The sequence below is a fragment of the Rhinatrema bivittatum genome, chromosome 1, assembly GCF_901001135.1.
Source record: "Rhinatrema bivittatum chromosome 1, aRhiBiv1.1, whole genome shotgun sequence".
Lineage (NCBI taxonomy): Eukaryota > Metazoa > Chordata > Amphibia > Gymnophiona > Rhinatrematidae > Rhinatrema > Rhinatrema bivittatum.
The window spans coordinates 688,969,539-688,991,717 of record NC_042615.1 but is presented as its reverse complement, the minus strand read 5'-3'; the positions used below and the strand labels follow the sequence as shown (position 1 = coordinate 688,991,717).

General features: G+C 45.6%; 1 protein-coding gene across 1 annotated transcript in view; it reads right to left on the bottom strand.

Moving 5' to 3' along the window:
* Positions 1–785: 785 nt before the first annotated feature.
* NSA2 (NSA2 ribosome biogenesis factor) overlaps positions 786–22,179 on the bottom strand; it is a 63,512-nt gene continuing 42,118 nt past the window's right edge. The window contains exons 4-6 of the mRNA XM_029575035.1: positions 13,715–13,894; positions 4,543–4,735; positions 786–1,110 (exon numbers count right to left, since the gene is read on the bottom strand). Of these exons, the coding sequence (XP_029430895.1) occupies positions 1,043–1,110; positions 4,543–4,735; positions 13,715–13,894 (441 nt within the window). The 3' untranslated portion in view covers positions 786–1,042. The remainder of the gene's footprint in view (positions 1,111–4,542; positions 4,736–13,714; positions 13,895–22,179) is intronic.

Below are 22,179 nucleotides of genomic sequence, written 5' to 3'. Positions count from 1 at the left end.
CAGCAAATGCTCAGAGAGGGAGAGCCTTGATGTGGGTATGTACAGCAAGGACTGCAAAAGTTGTGGCAGGATGTGCTATTGATAGTCGCCTGATGGGTGGCATCAAGGGACTCCAATACACTGCAGAGTACAAGCCAAGTTCAGCTGTGTCACAAGGGAGCAGCCTAGCTTATTTGATGAGGACCTGAACTTAGTCAGAAATGATAATTGCCTTGCTGGTTCCTCTGATGTATTTTTTTTCCAAATACAAAATCTTTTCCAAGTTGTCAGTTGCACATGCAACTATAAAATATAACAAATAACTAACCTATATTATAGTAATGTATAATACAAATAAATTACTTCTTGTAGATTCAGATTCCATTTATGTTTCCTTAGCCAGACTAACTACATCCACCCATTAAACGAACAGAAAAACAAGTATGTTGGCAAGTCTTTTCCTGTAACAATCTTTTTGAGTTCCTACTGTCCTCAACTCAAGAGTGGTGACGCACTGAGTTTGCATAGCAACATTTTACCAGCTTTTCCTTATCTAGGAAAATATAGCCTTCAATGAAGCACTTCAACAAAACTGATTTTTGTATGGCCCATCTCGACAATTTATATAAACCCTGGAATGTTTCAACTCCCTGGTTTAGCAAGCAAAATCTCCATATTGTTAAATCTGATGTTACTTTCTAATGGCTGAAAGTCAGTGATTTTTAAGGTTTAACTAGCCAGAGAAAAGCAGGTACAGTTTAAAAAAAAAAAGAAAAAAAAAAAAAGCCTTTCATGAAGGCAGAGAATAGAAAATGTAATCCACTTTTATTGTGCCAGTGTCCTTTTGTGACAAACAACAGCTTTTATATATTTCCAACAGTACAACCTGAAGATCCCGTTAAATGAATTTGCTCTGTAGCCCCATTCCACGGGTCCATCTTGGTTTAAGTTAATGGCATGGTTCTTGCTTGTTGGGCTGCTGTAAGATCATACACATTTCCATTTCACTAAAACCCAAAGTCTCTGTGCGGCAGGCAGTGCTTGGAAGAAGGAAATGTGAAATTCAAACGAGCAAAATTGCATTAATGCAGCCATCGTTTTCTGGATTGTTGGTCACTTGAGCGTATTTACCTGAATGAAAAAAATTAAATAGAAAAGGAATTTTTTTTTTTTACAAGATTTGACAAAATGCTTGGGGAAAAAAAAATGTTTAATCCTTATGGTCATCACCTTCTTTATTGGCAAGTTTATAATCTTTAGGCCTCCTATTTTAAAGCAAAATATACTTAACTATAAATGTATTTACAGTGCTTACAAGTAATAGTAGATCCTGCCTGGTAATGCTATGTTGCACAATAACAGTAAGGCAGAATATAGGTTACAGGAAAATATTCATTTGAAAGTTTGTATCTTGCTTTATCAATTTACTAGATTTTTTTGAAGATGTAAATTAACTTCCATTACCTTCTGCTCCACCAGACCCAAACCTATGGGTATATCCTCCCATCCAGTCCAAATAGAGGCAGAGTTCTAACCATTTTTTTTAATGACATCACCAGAACATGTGTGATAATCAGAACTAATTCAACCAGTGTTCTCTGCCTCCAGCCGTTGGATGGGAGTTTTTTTTATATTTACTCTAACAAATTAAGAAAGATTTAAGGAGGAAAGAGGAAGAATTAGTTCCCAATTTAGCCCTTTTACTTTATCAAAGCAGCAAACTTTATGGCCATGATTATGCAGCTGGTGCTCCTGCAGTGAAGCGAGCCAAAGGCACAATTTGTTTACTCTGTTATTTTGTTTGGTAAAGAGGAAGTGTGTCTGCTTTTTAATTTGGCCAATTAATGTGATTACCTGCTTTGCAGCTAAGTTATTCTGTCTGCTGCAGCCGGAAGTTTAATCTGTTTGATATTGGAGATAGTTCGTCGTTGCGGCGGATGTGGAGCGAAGCGCAATTCCTCTGAAGGAACTTTATGCTCCTTTTGCCGCAGTAAAACTGATCACCGGAAATGATTAAAACTTCAGCGACAGTTAAAAAGGTAATGTTGCATGAAGCTGCTGCTGGTAAGCAGAAGTTGCAAACTAGGGCAGCTTCTGTTACCGGAGAGCCGTCAGCAGCAGCTGTTCTAATGGCTGATTTAGATGCGGCGGCCATTTCGGTTGACCCGCCAGGAGCATAGTCATGAAAGGGAGGTCCCAGTTTAACTCAGGGACTGCCCAGGGTAGGTCCGGGGCTCGATTTTTTTATCTGAGTCAAAACAAGAAGTGCCTGCTAGCAGTAGGACGTTATTCCAGATGTCTACTACCCTTTCTGTGAAGAAATATTTCTGTGTGTTGCTCCCGAGTCTACCTACCCACATATCATGACCCTCTTCCCATTGAAAAATGCATGATTCTTATAGATTAATACCTTTGAAATATTTGAATGTATCCACCCTCTCCTCAAGGACAATGTTCTAAATCCAGTCCTTGGATCACATGCAGTCATCATGGTTTTCAGGATATCCACAATGAATATACATTAGATAGATTCACATGTAATAGAAGCAGTGCATGCAAATCACTCTCATGCATATTCATTGTGGATATCCTGAAAACCAGACTGGCCATTGGATACTCTAGGGTCAGCTTGATAAACATTGCTCTAGGGTACATGTATTCAGGGCCTTGAGTTATTTTTATAGTGTAGCCCTTTTTTGGCTAGCCTCTATACACTTTTGGATATAGCCGCCAGAACTACACCCAATGCTCTTCCTATGAACTCCAGCATTCTTCTAGCTCTTATCACTGTCTTGTTGAACTATTGTACTACTTGAGGTCAACAGATATGATTATACAGAGTTCTCTCTGTTGTTTGGTGGGCATCAATATCTCACCTCCCATCAAGTACTGCTGTCTTGTATTTGTGGGCCTCAAATGCATAATTACACTTTTGTGCGTGTTAGCTGTTACATAGTAACACAATGAATGACTGCAAATATAGACCAAAATGATCTATGTAGTCTGCCCAGCAAGATTATTTTAGGGTAGTATCAACTGTTGCTCTGTGCAGGCTACCCCTGAAGCAGAAAATTAAACTTTAGGTGTAATAGTAAAGTTACCCCATTTAAACACAAACAATCAAACTTTTAGATCACTCCTTAGTTTTTCTATTTAATCTGGTGTGTCTACCTTGTTGCAGATCTTTTGCAAAAATAAACAAGGTTTCCCTACCAATCCCTCTGTAGTATCGCTTACAAAAATATTGAACAGAACTGGAGCCAAGGCTAATCCCTAAGGCCCTACATCGTTGAGCTCCCTTTACTCGGCCTGAACTCAGTTTGCCACTGCACTCTTGCCTATTTCTCAAGCAGTATTTAACCCAATTTACCATGGTCAGACACAATCCTAAGGCTGTCCGGCTTATTTATAAGCATTCTGCATAGTTATGTCAACAACCTTACTGGAATCCAAGGATACCACGTTCAGCAGTCACCCCCTGACTTCATTCTTTGCATGTGCACTTGGAGCGCAGTGGCAGTGTCACCGCTCCTCAGACGACTGTTGGTTCAAATCTCCTCTTGGTGAAATGTAAAGGGAAGAGAGAAGTTGGTACTAGTTCAGCTTTTCCCTTTTTGCAGATGACATAAAAATGTGCCACAAAATGGGTACCTCTGAAGGCGCGGACAGGATGAAGTGTGATCTAAGAATGCTAAAGGAGCGGCTGATTGCTTGGCAGTTAAAATACAATGCAAAGAAATGCAGTGTCATGCATTTCAGATGCAGAAACTGAAGGGAGGGGATGAAGGAGGGAGATGCTGATCTGTGACAACTGGGAGAGAATGATAAATATGAAAGGAAAATGGGGATTTAGAAATAAAGTTTGAAGGCTGTAGGCTAGTCTATCAATAAATGAGTAAAATTAGTCAGCAACAAAGTGGGTTATTTCTTCAGTCATATAGAGGGCAATTTTCAAAAACCATTTACCCCTGTAAATGGCTACTTAACCATGTTAAAGGTTTTTTGAAAACTGACCACCCTGTATGCGGGTAAACGTACATGCATGGTGCCACAGTGTGCATAACTGTACCTGCATTGAGTTGGGGGGAGGGGCGGGCACTCCTGGGGCAGGTCAAGCCAGGGGAGGCAGCATGCCTAATTTTGCATTTTCAAAACTGTGCGCTGCTTTGGGTAGAAAAAGTATTTACGGAAAAAGGAGGTGCAAATCGCTATGGGCACTTTTTTCTTGGGCAAATTTTAAAGGGAAAGTACACATGTACTGCCCTTGAAATATTGGTGCAAACCCTGCCATAAAAGTAACCACAAACTTTGCATCAACACTCACAATTTTGAAAATTGCTCCCTAAATGTCAATTCTTATGCCAATTACACTTTTTGCTTGCTAGCAATGTATCAATAACAATTCTAAAGACAGCTAGAAGAAAACCCAAAAGCAGATGAATGGAGATATCTTTGTAAGAAATTTTACATGCTCATTAAGCTTCCTTCCTCGGGTCATGTGTATTTCATGGTAAGAATGAGAGATATGTGATCATAGTATACTCATGGCTAGAGAGTACTTACCCCAGATAACTTTGCCTCCTTGTGTCACAAGGCCGAGCTCACTCACGTTCACCTCAATCACAGTGCCTTTGGTGATTACTCCCAGTGTTGTATACAGAGGAGAAGACGGGTTTTTCTTGACACCAAGGATAGGTAGGCAAAAGGTGGCTTTGAGTTCTGGGTGAGTTACATGAGCTTTCTTGAAACGTAAACCCTATTACAGAAACATCATAAACCAGTAAAAAGGGAGAGACTTAAGACAGACCTTTTGTTACTACCTTCTGACTGTTACTATATTTCACTATTTTTTTTTAAATTTTAAGAATCTTACTAACTTGGTAGCATTTTTAGAGGTCAAATATGGAATACAAATAAATCCTTCAAACTAGCAGGTCAACAGCTGAAAAATTAATTTTGCCTACAACCATAGTTCATATTGGCCCTGGAAAAAAGATGGTGTCCATGAAGCTGTACAACAGAGGGGGGCCTATAGGGCCAGGAAGAGCACGTTTGCTTACTGTAAATGGTGTTTTCCATAGATAGCAGATGAATTAGCCATGCTGTCTGGGTACGTCCTCCGTGCCACTCGATGGCGGAGCTCTCTAAGTATGGTTAAGTCTTTCAGCTAGGTATCCCATCTTGTATATCGCTCGCTTTGCCTGAGGTAACTCAGTCTGTCTCAAAGCAAGTGTTATGCCATGTCAGAACTGTCTGGGGAGGTGGGTGGGTCAGCATGGCTAATTCATCTGCTATCTACGGAAAACACTGTTTACGGTAAGCAAACTTGCTCTTTTCACATAGATAAGCAGCTGAATTAGCCATGCTGTCTGGGAGTCCCCAGCTGACGTATTGAGCAGTTGATGTTATTGCTCTTTGTTTATTGTGCTCAATAGGGGATGTATTGGTGGACAGTTCCTATGAAGGCTGTTTATGCGAGGTACATGTGCTCTTCTGTAGGATAGTCCGTCCCAATAGCACATTATCTGCAGCTTGCTTATCTAAGCAGTAATGGGATGTGCAAGTATGTAAAGATGGCGATGTTGCCACTTTACCGATTTATATATGATAGGTGCTTCATGAAAGTGGGCAACTCAGGTTGCCACGGCTGTTACTTGATGCGCTGTGGAGTTGCAGATAGCAACTGTGATCGTTTATGTAACAAATTGTATACCGTTGGATATCCCGGTGGATAATGTTCTCTTTGTCACTGGATGTCATTGGCTGTTAGGAATGAACGAAAGAAACAGGCGCGAAGGACTTATTGGTAAATGGGTGCACTGTTGATAACAGGGAAGCGCACACTTACTGTCCAATGTAAGTAATGTCCCCTCATTGTCATTTGCATGAGGTTTTGGATGCAAAGTGGGTAAGGTGATAGCCTGGTTGAGATGGAAACTGGACATCACCTTTGGTAGGAATTTAGGGTGAGTTCGTAAGGTCACCTTGTGATGATGGAATTGCAGATAAGGAGAGTAGTGAACTAAGGCTTGAAGTTCACTAACTCGTCTAGTGATGTGAAGGCCATCATGAAAGTACTTACCATGAGAGGGATGAAGGTTACCAGTGTCTAATGGCTCAAAGGGGGAAGTATCTGTTGTTCGAGGATTATGTTAATATCCCATGGTATTGTCGGTTTTTTGTTGGCGGAAGTAGGTGTAATACACACATGAATTTGTAAACAAGCGAATGATATGAAATAGATTCTACCTTTAGAGGAGTATGGTAAGCTGCTATAGTGAACTCGCAGTGAGTATGTGGCGAGAACTTCACTGTAGAAGAGATAGAGGTAAGAAAGAAGGTGCTCTGGTGGACAAGGTAGAGGGTCCATTTCTGTTGTGGAGCACCGGGAAGTGTAGCATGATCATTTTCTCTGGTAGATGAGTCTGGTCGAAGGCTTCCTTGAAGACAGTAATATGCCTTGGAGGGAAGGATGAAAGTTTAAGTTGCAGTTGATAACGGTATTATGGTTGTCATGGCCATGCAGGCGTGAAAAGAATTAGAGTCAACTGCTCCTCGATGCATCTCTGGATTGTACGAGAGATGAAAGGTATTGGTGGGAACGCATAGAGTAGGTCATGAGACCAGTTTATGAGGAAAGCGTCTGGAGGTAGTCTGAGCGGGCTCGGGTACACCGAGCAGAAGTTCTCCCGCTTTCTTTTGTTGTTGGTTGCAAAGAGGTCGATGGAAGGAAGGCCCATATAGAGAATATGTGTTGCCCAAACTTCTGATCTAGTTCCCATTCGTGGGGATGAGAAATTCTGCTCAGTTTGTCTGTTCTGGAATTGCGTATCCCGGGAAGATAAGTTGCTTGAAGAAAGATGGATCTGTGATGAGACCATTCTAGTATCTGAACTGCTTCTCTGCAGAGGTTCCAAGAACCTGACCCTCCTTTGTTTATGTAGAACATTGCAACTTGATTGTCGTATGAATCATAACTATCTTCTGTGGGAAGGTGTTTTCGAAGGGTGGAAGGCGTTGCTGTCTACCTTGAATTCCAGGAGGTTTTTTTTCGCCGTGCGCGTGTGTATGTGGACCATAGACCCTGAGTCTGTAAGTGGTCTAGGTGAGTCCTCATCCTTTGGGGGATGTGTATGTAGTGAGTTCTACATAATGTGAAGGGGTTGTAGAGATGAACCCGTTGGTAGTGGTGATGGGAGAAGCCACCACTGTAGGTCTTTTTGCAGGTTGTTGTTATGGTTATAGGGTTAGACCATGGATGGATGAGCTGATCCCATTGGCTCTGTAGATCTTATTGGAGACTACGCATATGTAGGCATGCATGAGGAGCCACGGAAATGGCCACTGCCATGTGGCTCAACATGGTTAGGACTTGGTGTCCAAAACTGTTACACTGTGAAGTAAAAGTAATGTCAGCATGGAGAGAGCCAATGCTCTCGGCTGTGGCAGGAAAGCGATGTTGAAATGTTGATATTTGCTCCTATGAATTTTAGAGTTTAAGTTGGGCCTAGATTTTGAAATTGACTGGGAGGCTCAGACTGTCTAGGCAGGGAACAGTGCTCGGTAGACTGTCCCGTCGGAGAGTCCAATTTGGTGCTATTAAAAGCCTATTGTCCAGATAGGGAAAAATTCTCACCCTGTGATGAAGAAGGTGCGCCAGCGCTACTGCCAGACACCCTGTGAAGACCTTGGGGGTAGATGAAAGGCCGAAAGGAAGGACCCTGCATTGGTAGTGCCCGGCTGTCCGTCTGGAAAAATAGGCAGGACCAGGAATCTGGATGCATTGGTATGTGCATCTTTCAATTCAGGGAACACATCGAATCCTTGGGCCGTAGAAATGGAGGAATGGACTTGCAGGAAGTCCCAAACTTCTCTTTGAAGAGGAGTCCGTTGAGTGAACGGAGGTCTAGGAGAGGACACAGATCTCCCGACCTCTTGGGAATTAGGAAATATTGAGAATAGAATCACTGATGAATCTGTTGGTAAGGTACTCTCTGAATGCAGTGATTCTGGAGAAGAGCACTGATTTCCTTCCGGATGGAATTTGGTGGGAGACATATTGGTTCTGTGGAACTACCCATGATAAGGTGGAAGGGTTGAGAAATGAAGAGAGTAATGGTGTTCTAAAATGGAGAGGACCAAACGATCCAAAGTGATGAGCTTCCAGGTTGGAAGGAAGTTGGGCTCCCTGCGTCACCCATCGGAAGTATGTGCGACGGTGGCGGTCTGACTCTTCAAACCCCACTAGGATTTGCGTTTGAGAGTCAGTGTGTCAAGTGGCTGACGAGGGCTCCAGCATGCCCACATCATGTCTGCTGCTGAGAAAGTTAGTGTGTCGATTGTTGACAGGGTGGGGGATTATTATTATTTTTATTTTTTACCGTTTGGTTCTTCTTTGTGGAGTAGAAGGATTGATGACGGGATGTGGACGGCTGATGAAGAGAAACAAGCGAAGGGACCATTGTCTTCTGCTGTCCAAGCACCGTCACTGCAACAGTGAAGTCATCTGCTGGTCATGGCTGGTTTACTAATCCATCCTGAACATCGTGTTTTGTTGCAGTAGAATAGAGTTGTGTAGACATCTGGTTGCCAAAGCAGCAGCAGAAGTTCTGGAAGGGACATCAATCCCTCCTAGAGAGAACGCAGGTGGTCTGGAGAGTCCTCTTCTAGGCCGTGGCACCTAGGGTCCCACTTGGGGACTTGGGAGCTGTGCTGGGCTCTGGTTGGTGGCGCACTAGAATGAAGTCTCGATGAACGAGCCCTTTGCAACACAGATTGCACTCCCATGATTTGGTGTGGGAGCTGTACTTCAGAGTGGAAGGAAGAATCTTCTATTTGGTAGGCAGCCTGTGCAATGTTGGAGGAATGGATAGTGGGCTATTCCATGCCCTGTCATGAACGCACTCTGAATGAAGTGTTGAGGTAGCTCCTCCGCTCAGTAGGAGTGTCCAGAATGTCGAAAATGCCAGATGTCTCCTGTCTAAAATCAGGTTAGCAAGATGGCTCTCCATCCCAATTGCCACCTGAGGGTGCATATGTCCCCAGAAATGGCTTCCAGGAGATATTTTATTTTTTAAATTCTGGTGCCTCGTTGTGCATGTAGGGGAGGCATTTCCCTACTGGTGAGCGCTGGACTCATGCACTGGATCAGATGTCCGTGCATCGAGGTGCTCCCGTGGATGTGAAGGTGCGTCAGGAGGACGCACCTGCGCCTCGGCATGTCTGCAGATGCCCCCGGTTCTCCTGTGTAATGATGCGCTGGTGCCTCCACGGGTGTGCTCCAGAGCATTGGAGAACTGGTTGGATATTCAATGGGCATGTGCCGGTGAGGATGGCCATGAATTGGCGACCTAGCAGACGCGGCTGGTGGTTGAGTGCCTCAGCGGGGTCCGTGGTGTGTCAGCCGTCTCTCAAGCGCATGCATGACAGGGTGGGTGCCCAGTGTGGGCTGCTTCCCGACCAGCTCCATGAGTGCGTGGCCCCATAGACCGGCGGATGTGACGGCAGCCACGCTCGCCGGCAGTGACACAGACTCATCTCGTGCACCTGCGCCAGTGGACGCATTGGCATGTTGTGCGTCGCTGGGGTGTTTACGAGCCGGCAGACTCATCGACATCCTCTGTGAGTTGGTGTCGGCGGCATATAGATGCGCTGGCGACGCCTCGATGCAATTCGTGCTTCGGCAGCGGATAGACGTGCCGGCGGATGCCTCAAGGCCTTTAGTGCATCGGCGGCACGTCGATGCATTTGCAAGCGCCCCGACGCATTCCGTGCGTGCGTGGCGCGTCGATGCGCCGGCGGGCACCTAGACGCATTCCCTGCTTGGGTGGAGCATCAGTGCACCGGCGGACTCTTCACCGTACTTCATGCATCACCTTGATGCGCTGGTGGACGCAGTGAGTATTTCCGTGTGTCGGCGGCATTTGAATGTGCCGGCAGACAGATCGACACCTTCCAGGCGTCGGCGGTGCTTCGGCAATTGTGCTGTGAAACGGCTGCTTGTGGAAGCTCACTTCAGCGCCGAGCCAGATGAAGCTGGGGGCTGCTGAGGGCTACAATTTAAAGGCTATTAGATATTCGAGGGCCCGGAGTAGACATAAAGGTCTCTCTAAGGGCAGCCCATCTCACGGTCGCAGTGGTTCCGTTTCGCTGTTCATGGATTCAGCAGGAAAGAAAAAAACCTTGAGTATTTATTTATTTTATTTTACTGTTTGTACTTTTCCCTTTCCCTATTTATATATATATATATATATATATTTATTTATTTATTTTTTATTTTTTTTTTTTGAGGAGAGAAAGATGTCTGCGTGGAAAAAAACTGAGTTACCTCAGGCAGAGCGAGCGATATACAAGATGGGATACCGAGCTGAAAGACTTAACCATACTTAGAGAGCTCCGCCACCTAGTGGCACGGAGGACGTACCCAGACAGTATGGCTACTTCAGTTGCTTATCTACGTGAAAAAGCTTATGCTGTTTTTGGATAATTCTTTTCTTGGTCCAAAAAATAACATTCCCTAACATGCAAAATATGCAATCTGCTCAAAGCCAAAAATCATCCTTTCCCACAAGTGTTCACCCTCTTCTGCAAGGCTTTACTCCTACCCTTCCAGTTCTGGCTCAATCCTGACCCTCCAACATAGGTTTCCTGGTTTATCCATGTGAATTTCCACATATAGTATGGTTCATTATGAATCCAGGAAATAACTAGGCATAGAAAGATATAATAGCCCAGCTGGTAAGGATAAAGCAAGGAAAGTGAGGAACAAATCTACAATTAAGTCAACATTCACAGCCTCAAGTGATTTTTTTTTCCCTATGCTTCCCTGTACCCCATTACTTTCCCCATACAGAGCACAGCCTAGTACTGACCTCCTTTGACCAAAAGCTTAATCAGAGGAAAGGGCGCATTCATCTTACTCTGAGCAACCAGGGATTACCGCCCCAAAAGACAAAATTTTCACTCTTTGTTCACAGGCCCAAGTGACCCAAAAGGTAGGACCTGAAGGCCAATACTGACTTTGCTGTCCTGTATTGTAATGTACAACTTTAACAACCAACTGGTCACTATAACCATTATATTTGAAGTTTGAATCCTATTTAGAAATTACTACTTACCTGATAATTTTGTTTTCCTTAATGAAGACAGATGGGCTTAGGACCAGAGGAACACTGCGAAATTCCAGCACATATCCTTCTCATATCATTTCCAGGACCCATCTCTGATAAAAGAGAGAGAGGTGTCTCCCTAGCTCCTGTTCCCGGGGGTGGGTCAGCAAACCTTCATTGGGAGGCTCGGGAAGTTCCACTATCCGAGCCCGGGACAAAAGGACCGAGACCTGCCAAAAGGCCGAGTCCTCTGAAAGGTGGTTCCTCTGTAGGGACAAAAATGCTTGAACCTCTCAGATGACCCCTCATATCAAAGGGACGCTGCAACTGCTTATCATCTTCCGGCAACCAAGGAACCGGAAATTTGCCCCATTTACTGGCCAGCTTCTCCAACTCGCTTCCAAATAAGAGTGAGCCTTTAAAGGGCAATTTTGTAAAGTTAGCCTTGGAGGTCACATCGGCCTATCAACTTCTCAGCCATAACTGGCGTCTTGCCGCTATTACCGAAGCTACTCCTCTGGCCGAGGTGCTAAAAAGGAGGCACCTGTGTTCCATAACTGCCCTGGAATTCACTCCAAAGTCATCAACATCCTGAGAGAGAAGCAACTAAGAGCGAGCCACTAGGGAACAACAGGAAGCTATCTGCAATGTCATTGCCACTACTTCAAATACTTGTTTAAGGATGGCCTCAATTCTCTTATCATGCATATCCTTCAAGGTCGCTCTTCCCTCCACAGGGATGGTCTACCATTTAGAGACAGCACAGACAAGCACATCCACTTTCGAAAAATGCAGGCACTCTCTCACCACTGGATCCAGGGGATATAGGCCTTCCAAAGTCCGACCCCCTTTAAAATTTGTTTCCAAGGCATCCTACTCAAGATCAATTCTTGAATGGTCTCCATAATCGGGGAAAAAACAAGAGGCTTTATGCAAAGAAACCAAAATGGGATTTTTCTTTGGTTCAGATATGGAATCCTCCTCAGGGACTCCCAGCATCTTCAATGTCTGGGAGATCAGGGGCAGAAGTTCATCTCTATGAAAGAACCACAACATAGTTCTATACAATTTTAGTCCTGCAGCAATTTCCCCATCCTCCAGAGTGTCAGGATCTGCCTCATTATTGGTGCCCTCCGGATTCCTGTCAGGAAAGCCTGCAGCTCGAGGTGTACTTCGACACTTAAACTTAGTACCAGAGGAGGGAGAGGCCACCGTCTGAGGATCTGGTCTGACAGGACTGGACAGGGAAGAGGACTGCGTTTGAAGGAAGGATTGTAATCCCTGAAAAAAATTCTACCCAAGAAAAGCTAGAAGGATCCATACCAAAGCCAGGAGGCACTTGTGTGGCACCCGCTGAGCTGCCATCCCCTGTAGAGGAACCTGTCAAGGGAGTTCCAGTATCAGGCGTCCCTCCTGACACATCTTTACCCAAAACCTCATCAGGCTGGGAAGAGCCAGGCTTAGGGAAATCAGAGGAAGGTAATTCTCCCTGAACCTCTAAACAGCGCTGGCAAAAGTTAAAGGGCACACCAGGCTGAAACGCCCGTATATGATAGGCAGCGCACAGGGCAAGGTGCTTAGGTTTCTTAACTATAAGCGTCATTTTTTTTGTTGCTCCTTTAAAATTTTAGGCGTCCAGGGTTGGGCGTCGAAATGCTAGATGTCCTAACCTAAGCGCACACAAACACAGCCAATAATGAGCCCAGAAGTGCATGTCGTTACAACCTGGATGCCCAACTTAAGTGTTTGAAAAACTTGGACACACACTTGGATGCACAATTCCAGAAACCTCGCTGAAGAGACGTCAGAAAAGAGGACAGTCGAACGCACATGCAAAAGCTCGCAAAAATACTGTCACGGTCTACCACGTGATGCACAGTGGAAAAGCCTCAGAGCGGGGCCTAGCCAAAAGAGGCTGCTCAACCCGCAAAGATGTCCCCGTTCCCAAACCTCCCTCGGTTTGGAATGAAATCAGAACGGTGCGCCAAGTTTGGAGACCAGAGAAAGGGAATCCCTGAAAACAGCCCACCTTCACTGTCTCTGTAACTTTTTTTTTTTTTTTTATTAACACTTGCGTGAGCTCAGCCCTTCCCGGCTGAGTACAGAGACTGTCTCCAGCTGCAGGGGGAGAGGGAATACACAATCACCACCATACTTGGTTTCCTGCACTCGCTGTCTTTAAGCTGTACAATCAGCTAAGTCCATGCCAGCTGAAAAACCAGCTATCAGACCAAGGCACACATCTGAGGGATCAAGGAAATCACCTCAGGAATTTTCAGCTGGGGGAGGGACCATCTGGTATCACTGCAGGAGAGTGGGGCAATCCATTTTCCTTTCAAAATTTCCCTTCTAAAAGCTGAAGCAATCCCCAGAAGGGAGATGCACGTCGACCATCTGCTGGAGATGGAAAATACTGGCAGGCTGATGTCACTGCAGGAGTGTACATACTGTGCCATCAGTTTGCTCCATCTCCATCTGCTGGCAGAGGTGCAGAACCTACTCCTCCTGAGTCCATCTGTCTACATGCTAGGAAATGGTCTTTACATTTAACTGTGTGCTGCCCAAGCAAGTGCAAGATCATTAAAATAAGCTGTCCTCTAAAACTGGAGACAGAGAAAAGAGTTTACCATTGGTCTAATGAATCTTTCGTATTTGGGAGGCTTGCGAGTAAAACCATCGCCGACAAAGCAAACTTTGGTGACCATTCTCTTCCAGGCTTTCTTCTTTCTCTGCCCTGTACGAATAACTTTTAAAACTTCTGTTTCACCTTGTGCACGGACTTTTGGCAAAGGAACCTCCCATTTACCCTGGAAAAAAAAAAAAAAGTCAGTAAACAACAATTTGGGTGGTAGAACTAAATATGAGGCACAAGAAGAGGGGGGGGGGGGGGGGGGGGGGGGGGGGGGAAGGGAAGGGTCTTAGCAATTTCACTCCAGTCCCAAAAGCATTCTAGTTTTACCTGAAAGATGTGCCCAGTGAAAACACAAGGTATTCTCAATGAAAAATCTGAAGCAATATTTGTGCTGGAGCAAAAGTATGATAAATCCCTCCTCTACCCAATAGGAGGAGGGCTGAGCAGAGCAAGAGAATTTGCATAGAATGTTATCCAGTACTGGGATTAATTCAATACTACAGATACCATTTTAGCTCCATGATTAACATCATTGTTTATTTATAATCACACTTTTCCAACAAGAGAATTCAAAGCATGTTACAATAGGCTTGGGTCTGCTACAGATACAGCATTCAGAAAATAAATCGAAGGAGACCAATCAATTACAGTATGTAAATAGTGGGGTACAGAACGTACTGTTCCAATGTGCTTTGGGCAGGAGCCTTTGTTTTCAGTTTGTTTTTTTTTTCTAGGAATTTATAAGTTTATAATGAAAACAAAAATATTTACCTCAAAGTGCATCTGTTCTTTCCACTGATTTCTCCTGGTTTTATTTTAATAAACACTGATAAATGGATAAAATAAAAACTGAAAACAAAGGTTCCCAGTGAAGGTTTACTCTAGAGCAAAAATACAAGTATGTATGATGGGGTATTAAATATTATAAGGTCAGTGAGCCATTAGTACACAAATGGTAAAATACAGGAGTCCAGTAAGCAAGTATACAAGAGAGCTATGGATAAACCCACAGGCAAAGAGGTAGGAGGGTAGACAACTAAAGGTAGGCCTTGGTCTTGTCTGGTTGTTCTAGTTGCAGAGGTCATGAAAGAAAAATTGGTTCTTACCTGCTAATTTTTGTTCCTGTAGTACCACAGATCAGTCCAGACAGCTGGGTTTTGCCTCCCTTCCAGCAGATGGAGACAGAGAAAAACTTCGAGAGTACCCCTTCTTAAGCCTAAGTGCTGCCTGCGTCTCTTCAGTATAAAAATATCAAAGCAGAGGAAAATGGAATATGGAACAGTCTGAGAATAAATCAGCAATGGACAAGAAGAAATAACTTCTGTTACTATGTACATCTGAAAAGGAAAACCTTGTTGAAAAGATAAAGGAGAAACCTATACCCTTCTACAGCCGGCAAAGTACCTGCCGAACAAAACTGAAATATGAAATCAGACCAAGCGGACTCTCCAGAACAAAAATCCCGGACGGGCATCTGAACTGATCTGTGGGTACTACTGGAACGAAAATTAGCAGGTAAGAACCAATTTTCTTTTCCCTGTACGTACCTGGATCAGTCCAGACAGCTGGGATGTACCAAAGCTTCCCCAACTTGGGTGGGACTTAGAGAGTCCCGCTCAAATGACACAGTCTCCGAAAAGCACACCTGGAGACTGGACATCTAACCTATAGTGCTTGGCAAAGGTATGCAAAGACTTCCAGGTGGCTGCTCTGCAAATCTCTTGTGGAGAGAATAACTGATATTCCGCCCATGAAGTGGCCTGAGATCGAATCGAATGTGCCTTAATGCCCTCTGGGACAGGACGACCATGACATATGTAAGCGGAAGCAATAGCCTCTTTCAACCTTGGATGCCATGTGTCCTCTCTTAGCACCACTCCACAGAACAAAAAGATGGTCCGACAATCGGAACGGATTAGTGACCTCTAGATCAGTGGTTCTCAGCCTTTTTCCCATCGTGATACACCTGACAGACCACGCTCACATGTGTGACACACTGCTCATTACAATTCAAGGTGGAAATAAAAAATAAAGGTCCAGTATTATTTTTATTGTTAAGAATAAAAGATACATATTCTGTCTGAACAGAAATTGCATAAATAGTAAACAGCCCACACCAAAACAGCACCAATTTCCAGCATTTAAACAGTAACCACCCTACCTAAGAAAAGGCAACACTGAAAATATTAAACCAGGCCTTAAGACAATACATCTCCTATTAGGAAAACGGACCAAGTCAGGCTGCTATAGAGCCCTACACAAACTACATGCCAGCAGAATACCTCACCTGAATCACATGTACTGACCCCCACCTAACAAAGAATAAATAGACCAAAACGCATAACTAGAAGCATGCAGACAAAAACTGAATTGGAAACCGCAACAAGTCAGAGTCTCTGTGTGCAGTGTAATAAAGGAAAAAAAGAAACATCACCAGTCCTTATAAAACAAATAAAAAAATATAAAATCAATAGCAGCAAAACCATACTAACAAAAAGAACAGATTATTTCAAAACAGCTGATGAATGGAATATCCAATAATAAAACTCATATCAAAAATTTCTAGATACCAATAGAATATTTCAAAATAGCAAACACAAAGACCCAGTAATGAAAAATAATAAGGATACAAACAATTTTTTGCTCTACATACCTGGGAACATTTGATATCCAGGTGCCGAGATTGTTTTGAATTAGGAGGAGGAGGGATGGTTTGTTTGCAACTTTCTCTTCTTCTCTCTCTCTCACACTGGCTCTCAATCGCTCACATATACACATGCTTTTTCTCTCTCACTTATATAGGCTCTTAATTACACATTTACACTTGAACTTTAACTTATTAACTGGCCTTTGCATACTTGCACTTTACTTGTGCTTGGGATAAGAATTCCTACCTTTATTAGACATGTTTGGGTTGGTGGGATTACTGCTGGGGATTCAGGGTGATAGAAAAATTGGTTCTTACCTGCTAATTTTCGTTCCTGGAATACCACAGATCAGTCCAGACAAATGGGTTTATGCATCCCTACCAGCAGATGGAGGCAGAGAACAAAACTTTGAGGCACTGCCACATATTCAAGAGTGCCACCTGCAGTCCCTCAAGATTGACCTGTACCCAAACCAAGATGTCTAACCGAACCTTGAGGATCTCTTCCTCTAAAAAAGCTGGGGCACAAGTTGCAAACTCTCAACCAGACTGAACCCTGATCTAGGGGCAAGAAAAAATTTGAGCCTCCAACCAGTGAGAACCATATACAATATTATTCTGCAGCACACAACTCAAGTCTGCATCACCAGGAGCATCCAGAATCAGGAGAGGTCTTTCGAAAAGCATTATAATGGGCCGGGATTCTGGACTGATCTGTGGTATTCCAGGAACAAAAATTAGCAGGTAAGAACCAATTTTCCTTTCCTATTCATACCCCAGCTCAGTCCAGACAAGTGGTTTGTACCCAAGCCCCTCTAACCTGGGTGGGATCCCAAAAGACCTGCACGTAGTACACTCTCACCAAAGGAGCCCTGCTTTGGGGCAATGACATCCAAATGGTAATGCCTGGTAAAAGTGTGCAAAGAGGACCAAGTTGCCGCCCGACAAATCTCCTGCGGCAACACTAAGTGATACTCCGCCAAAGAGGCTGCCTATGCCCTAGTAGAATGCGCACGCGATCCTTCACGGATCAACTGACCTTTACTAATACGGGCCGAAACTATTGCCTCCTTCAAACAACAAGCAATCGTACTCTTAGCTGCTTTGCAATCCTTTTTTGGTCCACTGAATAACATAAAAAGATGGTCCGAGCACCGAAATCCATTGGTCACCTTGAGATATCTGAGGAGAACCCGACGACATCCCTCACATGGGGAGAATCAGGTATCAGGTGAGAAAACCTCAGCAGCTCCACCATCTGGCTAATATGAAAAGAAGACACTACCTTGGGCAAAAAAGGAACCGCTTGCAGCGAGACCTCATCAGAAATTTGCAAAAAAGGCTCTCAGAACGATAAGGCTTGGAGCTCAGAAATCCATCTTGCTGAGCAAATCGCATCAGGAACACAGTCTTCAGGGTAAGATCCTTCAAAGTAGCCCTTTGCAAAGGTTTGAAGGGAGAAGCACACAGTACTTGAGGACCAAGTTAAGATTCCAGGATGGCCAAAGTTTACAGATTGGAGGATGCAAATGCTTAGCTCCTTTCAGAAAACGCACCACATCAGGATGAGATGCTAAGGGTCTTCCCTACAACCTCCATCTGAAACAATCCAAGGCTGCCACTTGGACTTGGAGAGAATTATACACCAAACCCTTTGACAAGCCCTCCTGCAAAAAAGGCCAAGACCTGAGCAATGTTTGCTTGCAAAGGATCAGTGTCATGGACCCCACACCAGGACTTAAACACTCTCCAGACTGATATTTGCCAAAGAAGTGGAGGATCTTCTAGCTTGAAGAAGAGTAGTAATCACCAGCTCGGAATATCCTTTCAAGCAGAAATGTCGCCTCTCAAAAGGTAAGCCACTAGACAGAAGCCATCCGCCTGCTCAGTAACACCCTGACGTAACACCCCCCCCCCCCCCTCAGGTGGTTCAACCGAACAGGTCTGTCTACTGCTAGCTGAACCAGATCTGCAAACCATGGAAGGCGCAGCCACTCAGGTGCTACCATGATCACTTGTCCCTGATGCTGCTCAATGTGACAACACCCAACCTACGAGCGGCCATGGAGGAAAGACATATAGCAGAAGCCTTTCTGGCCACGGCTTAACTAGGGCTTCGATCCCTGAGGAGCCGAACTCCCTTCAGCGGCTGAAAATCTTAGTCACCTTGGCATTCTTCCTCGTTGCCATGAGATTGAACTGGGGTTTGCCCCACCTGCGCCAAATGAGTGCAAAAGGTCTCCACTGACAGCTCTCATTCTCCCAGGTCCAGCTGCTGTCTGCAGAGATAATCCGCCTGCATATTGTCCACCCCTGCCATGTGAAAGACTGCAAGTGCTGCTAGATGAAGTTTCGCCCAGGCAAAGAGTTTGTGAACCTCCTGAGCCACCAAGCAACTCTTCGTTCCACCCTGTCGATTGATATAGGCCATCATCGTTGCATTGTCAGAGGACACACATACCGCCTGTCCCTAAATCAGAGGAAGAAAGAACAGCGCCCCCCCCCCCGGACTGCCCTTGTTTCCAGACGGTTGATTTACCGGAGACACTGCCGCTTAGACTGGCCTCTGTGGTTACTACCACCCAGTCCGCAACCTCCAAATCTACTCCCTTCTCTAAATTGGACCGTGAGAGCCACCAGGACAGACTTGACCTGGATCCTTCCTGGAGTGGTAACGGCAGCTGAAACTCCTCAGACATTGGATTCCAACGGGACAGGCGTGCCTTCTAAAGTGGACACGTGCACAAAACACCCATGGCACCAAATCCAACGCAGAAGCCATGGACCCTAGCATCTGAAAATAATTCCAGACCTTGGGGACAGACACTTGGCCGAACCACTTGCGACTGCAAGTTGAGTACCCTTTCTGAGGTAAGGAACACCTTGCTTTACCAGGTGTCAAATCATACTCTCAGATAACACAAGGACTGGGAAGGTTCCAGATGGCTCTTCGCCTGGTTTATCACCTAGCCCAGGGACTCCAGGCACTCCGTCACTCGCCGAATAGAACAGACACTCCACCTTGGACTTCTCCCGAATGAGCCAATCGTCCAGGTATGGATGCACCAGTATCCCTTCTTTTCTGAGGGTTGCTGCCACTACTACCATCATCTTTGTGAACATTTTCGGAGCAGTAGCTAGCCCGAAGGGAAAAGCTCGAAACTGAAAATTCTTCCCTAGCACATTGAGGCGTAGAACTTTCTGATAATCTGCTATGATGGGAATGTGGAGATGTGCCTCCGTAAGATCCAAGGAGGCCAGAAATTCCCCTTTGCGCACTGCTGCAATCACAGTTTGTAATGTTTCCATCTGAAAAGTGGCACCCGCTATGTCAAATTGACCCTTTGCAGATCCAGAATGGGCCGAAACGAACCCTCCCTTCTTGGGAATCACGAAATACACGGAATACCTTCCTTGACCATGTTCCTCTTGTGGCACTGGGAGGATGGCTTCCAATCACAGCAGAGTATTCCGCACTGCTGCCCACTTTCCGGGTGTAGCGCAACAGGACACCTTGAATGCGTCCTTGAGGGGGGGGGGGGGGGGGGGGGGAGGGGTTCGAGAAAATTCTAAAGCGTAGCATTCCCTTATTGCTTCCAACACCCACTAGTCCAAAGTGATTCTGGTCCACTCCTTGTAAAACCAGAATAATCTTCCTCCAACCGCCACCAGGGACGCATGGACCAGCCTACCTTTATTGGATGGGCTTTGTACCTCCAGAGCCCTGTCCGGAAATATCTCTGGTTTGTCTACAGGTCCCTCGAAAGGACTGGTGCCTTCCTGAACCCTGCTTCTGCGTAGAGCCTGAAGAACCTCTGCTGGAGTGAAATCTCATTTCACGGAAGTGAGTGCGAGGCGGGAAGGTCTCCTTAGTTCCCTTCTTATCTTTGGGCAAACTATTCTTTTCAGAATCTGCCAAATGCTTCATCAGCTTCACTAAATCCTCTCCAAACAATATCCTTCCTTTGAAGGGGAGATTATAAAGCTGCGCCTTTGACCAAACATCCGCCTACCAATCACGTAACCACATAAGCCTTCGTATGGCTACCGCGGACACCATATTCCTAGCCGAAGTGCAAAGCATATCATAGAGGGCATTGGCCACATAGGCCACTCCTGCTTCCAACCGAGCATCCTGGCCAGGCTCTGCAGAGGTTTTCACTGCTTTCACCTGTGTGTTCTGCACCCAGCACAAACAGGCCCTCTGCATTAGACTAGCACAGTCTGCAGTCCTAAGGACCAGAGCAGAGACTTCAACAGTCTTTTCAACAGGATCTCAAGCTTCCAGTCTTGGGCATCCTTCAATGCCTCCGACCCTGCCACAGGAATCATCATTTTTGTTTGTGACCACTCACACTGCCGCTTTCACTTTCGCCAGTTGCCACAGTTCTAAAGTGTCCTCTGGCAGGGGATACAACCTGGCCATAGCCCTGGCCACCTTCAAACCAGCTTCTGGGAAATCCCATTCCCGGTCAATCACTTCTTTACCTGCTTTGGTAAAGGGAATGCCCTCTGAGGCCCACGCCTCAGAGGGCATTCCCGGGTTTATCCTTTCATTGTCAGAATCCTCCTGCGCAACCTTAATCCCCAGCTCCTCCAGAACCTGAGGGATGAGAGGGTGCAATTCCTCCTTACGGAATAACCTGACCACCCTTGGGTCATCCCCTTCTGCCAGAGGGACCTCGTCCACATCAGAGACCCCAGTGTATCAGTCACCGTATCCACGCCCTGACCAGAGCCCTGGTCCACCTGCTGGTCCTGCGGATCACCACCCTGCGGATCAGTGCCATCAGAATCCTCGGAAGAAAGATCCTTCCCTCGTGATTGAACCAGACCAAACAGCAAAATGCCCCCTCCGTCCTGGGAGGCACCTCAACCAGAGCCTTCTTAGCCTTGTCTTGGATACGCCAAAAAGCTGGCCTCTTCGCCGCCAACTCTTGCCTGGTGAGATAGGCCTCATGCATTAAACAAAATCTGCGGAAAATCAGCAGCAGTCTCCCTGTTCCACTGGGCCTGGTCCTCTCCTGCGTCCGCTGGCACATCTCCCCCTCCTCCAGGGCCCTTATGGAAGGAGAGTCCCTGCCTTCCTCATCCATGTCAGGGCACCTGCCAGGTGGAGCTAAAATGGCTGCCGTCTCTCTCTCACACCCCCCCCCCCCCCCCCCCCCGGACCTCCTGCACAAGGCCTGCAGGATGTGTGCAGTGTCTGCTCCCTGATCCTTTTGCCAAGGCTCCCTCACCTCCAGAAACACAGGCAGGGCAGAGAAGAGCCGCAATGAGACGAGAGCACCTTTCCCAACAGGCCTGACGGGCTTTCCCGCACACAGCAGGAGATGGCATCACGCGCGAAGACGCTCACGGCTAAAAATAAACCTGAGCAGGCGAAAATAAAGCTGCTGCCGCCACTCTCCCGATTTTGGGTGCTGAAAAACAGCCCCAGTCACACGGTTTCCTCCTCACCCTGATGCCGAGCTGACATAACCCTCAGAGAAGAGAAAAAATAAAACAGGCCTCACAGCTTTTGAGCTTTGTTTGTTTTGTTTTTTTTCCCCAAGTTAAGCTCTTAAAGAAACAGCCTCCTAAGCTACATAGAACAGTAAAAGCAAATGAAAATGAAAATACTACTTTCCTGTTTCTGGAAGCTCCAGGATGCTGCAGCCAGTCAGCCTGGGTGAGAGGACCTCAGGTGGAGTGAGGGAACAAGGACACCTGGCTTTCCCTCCCCCTGGAATCAAGGGTCAAGGCTGGCCAGGGATTTCCACCCCCTGCCTGCCCTGCTCAACCAGAGGGATGGCCCACAAAGGAACCTAACA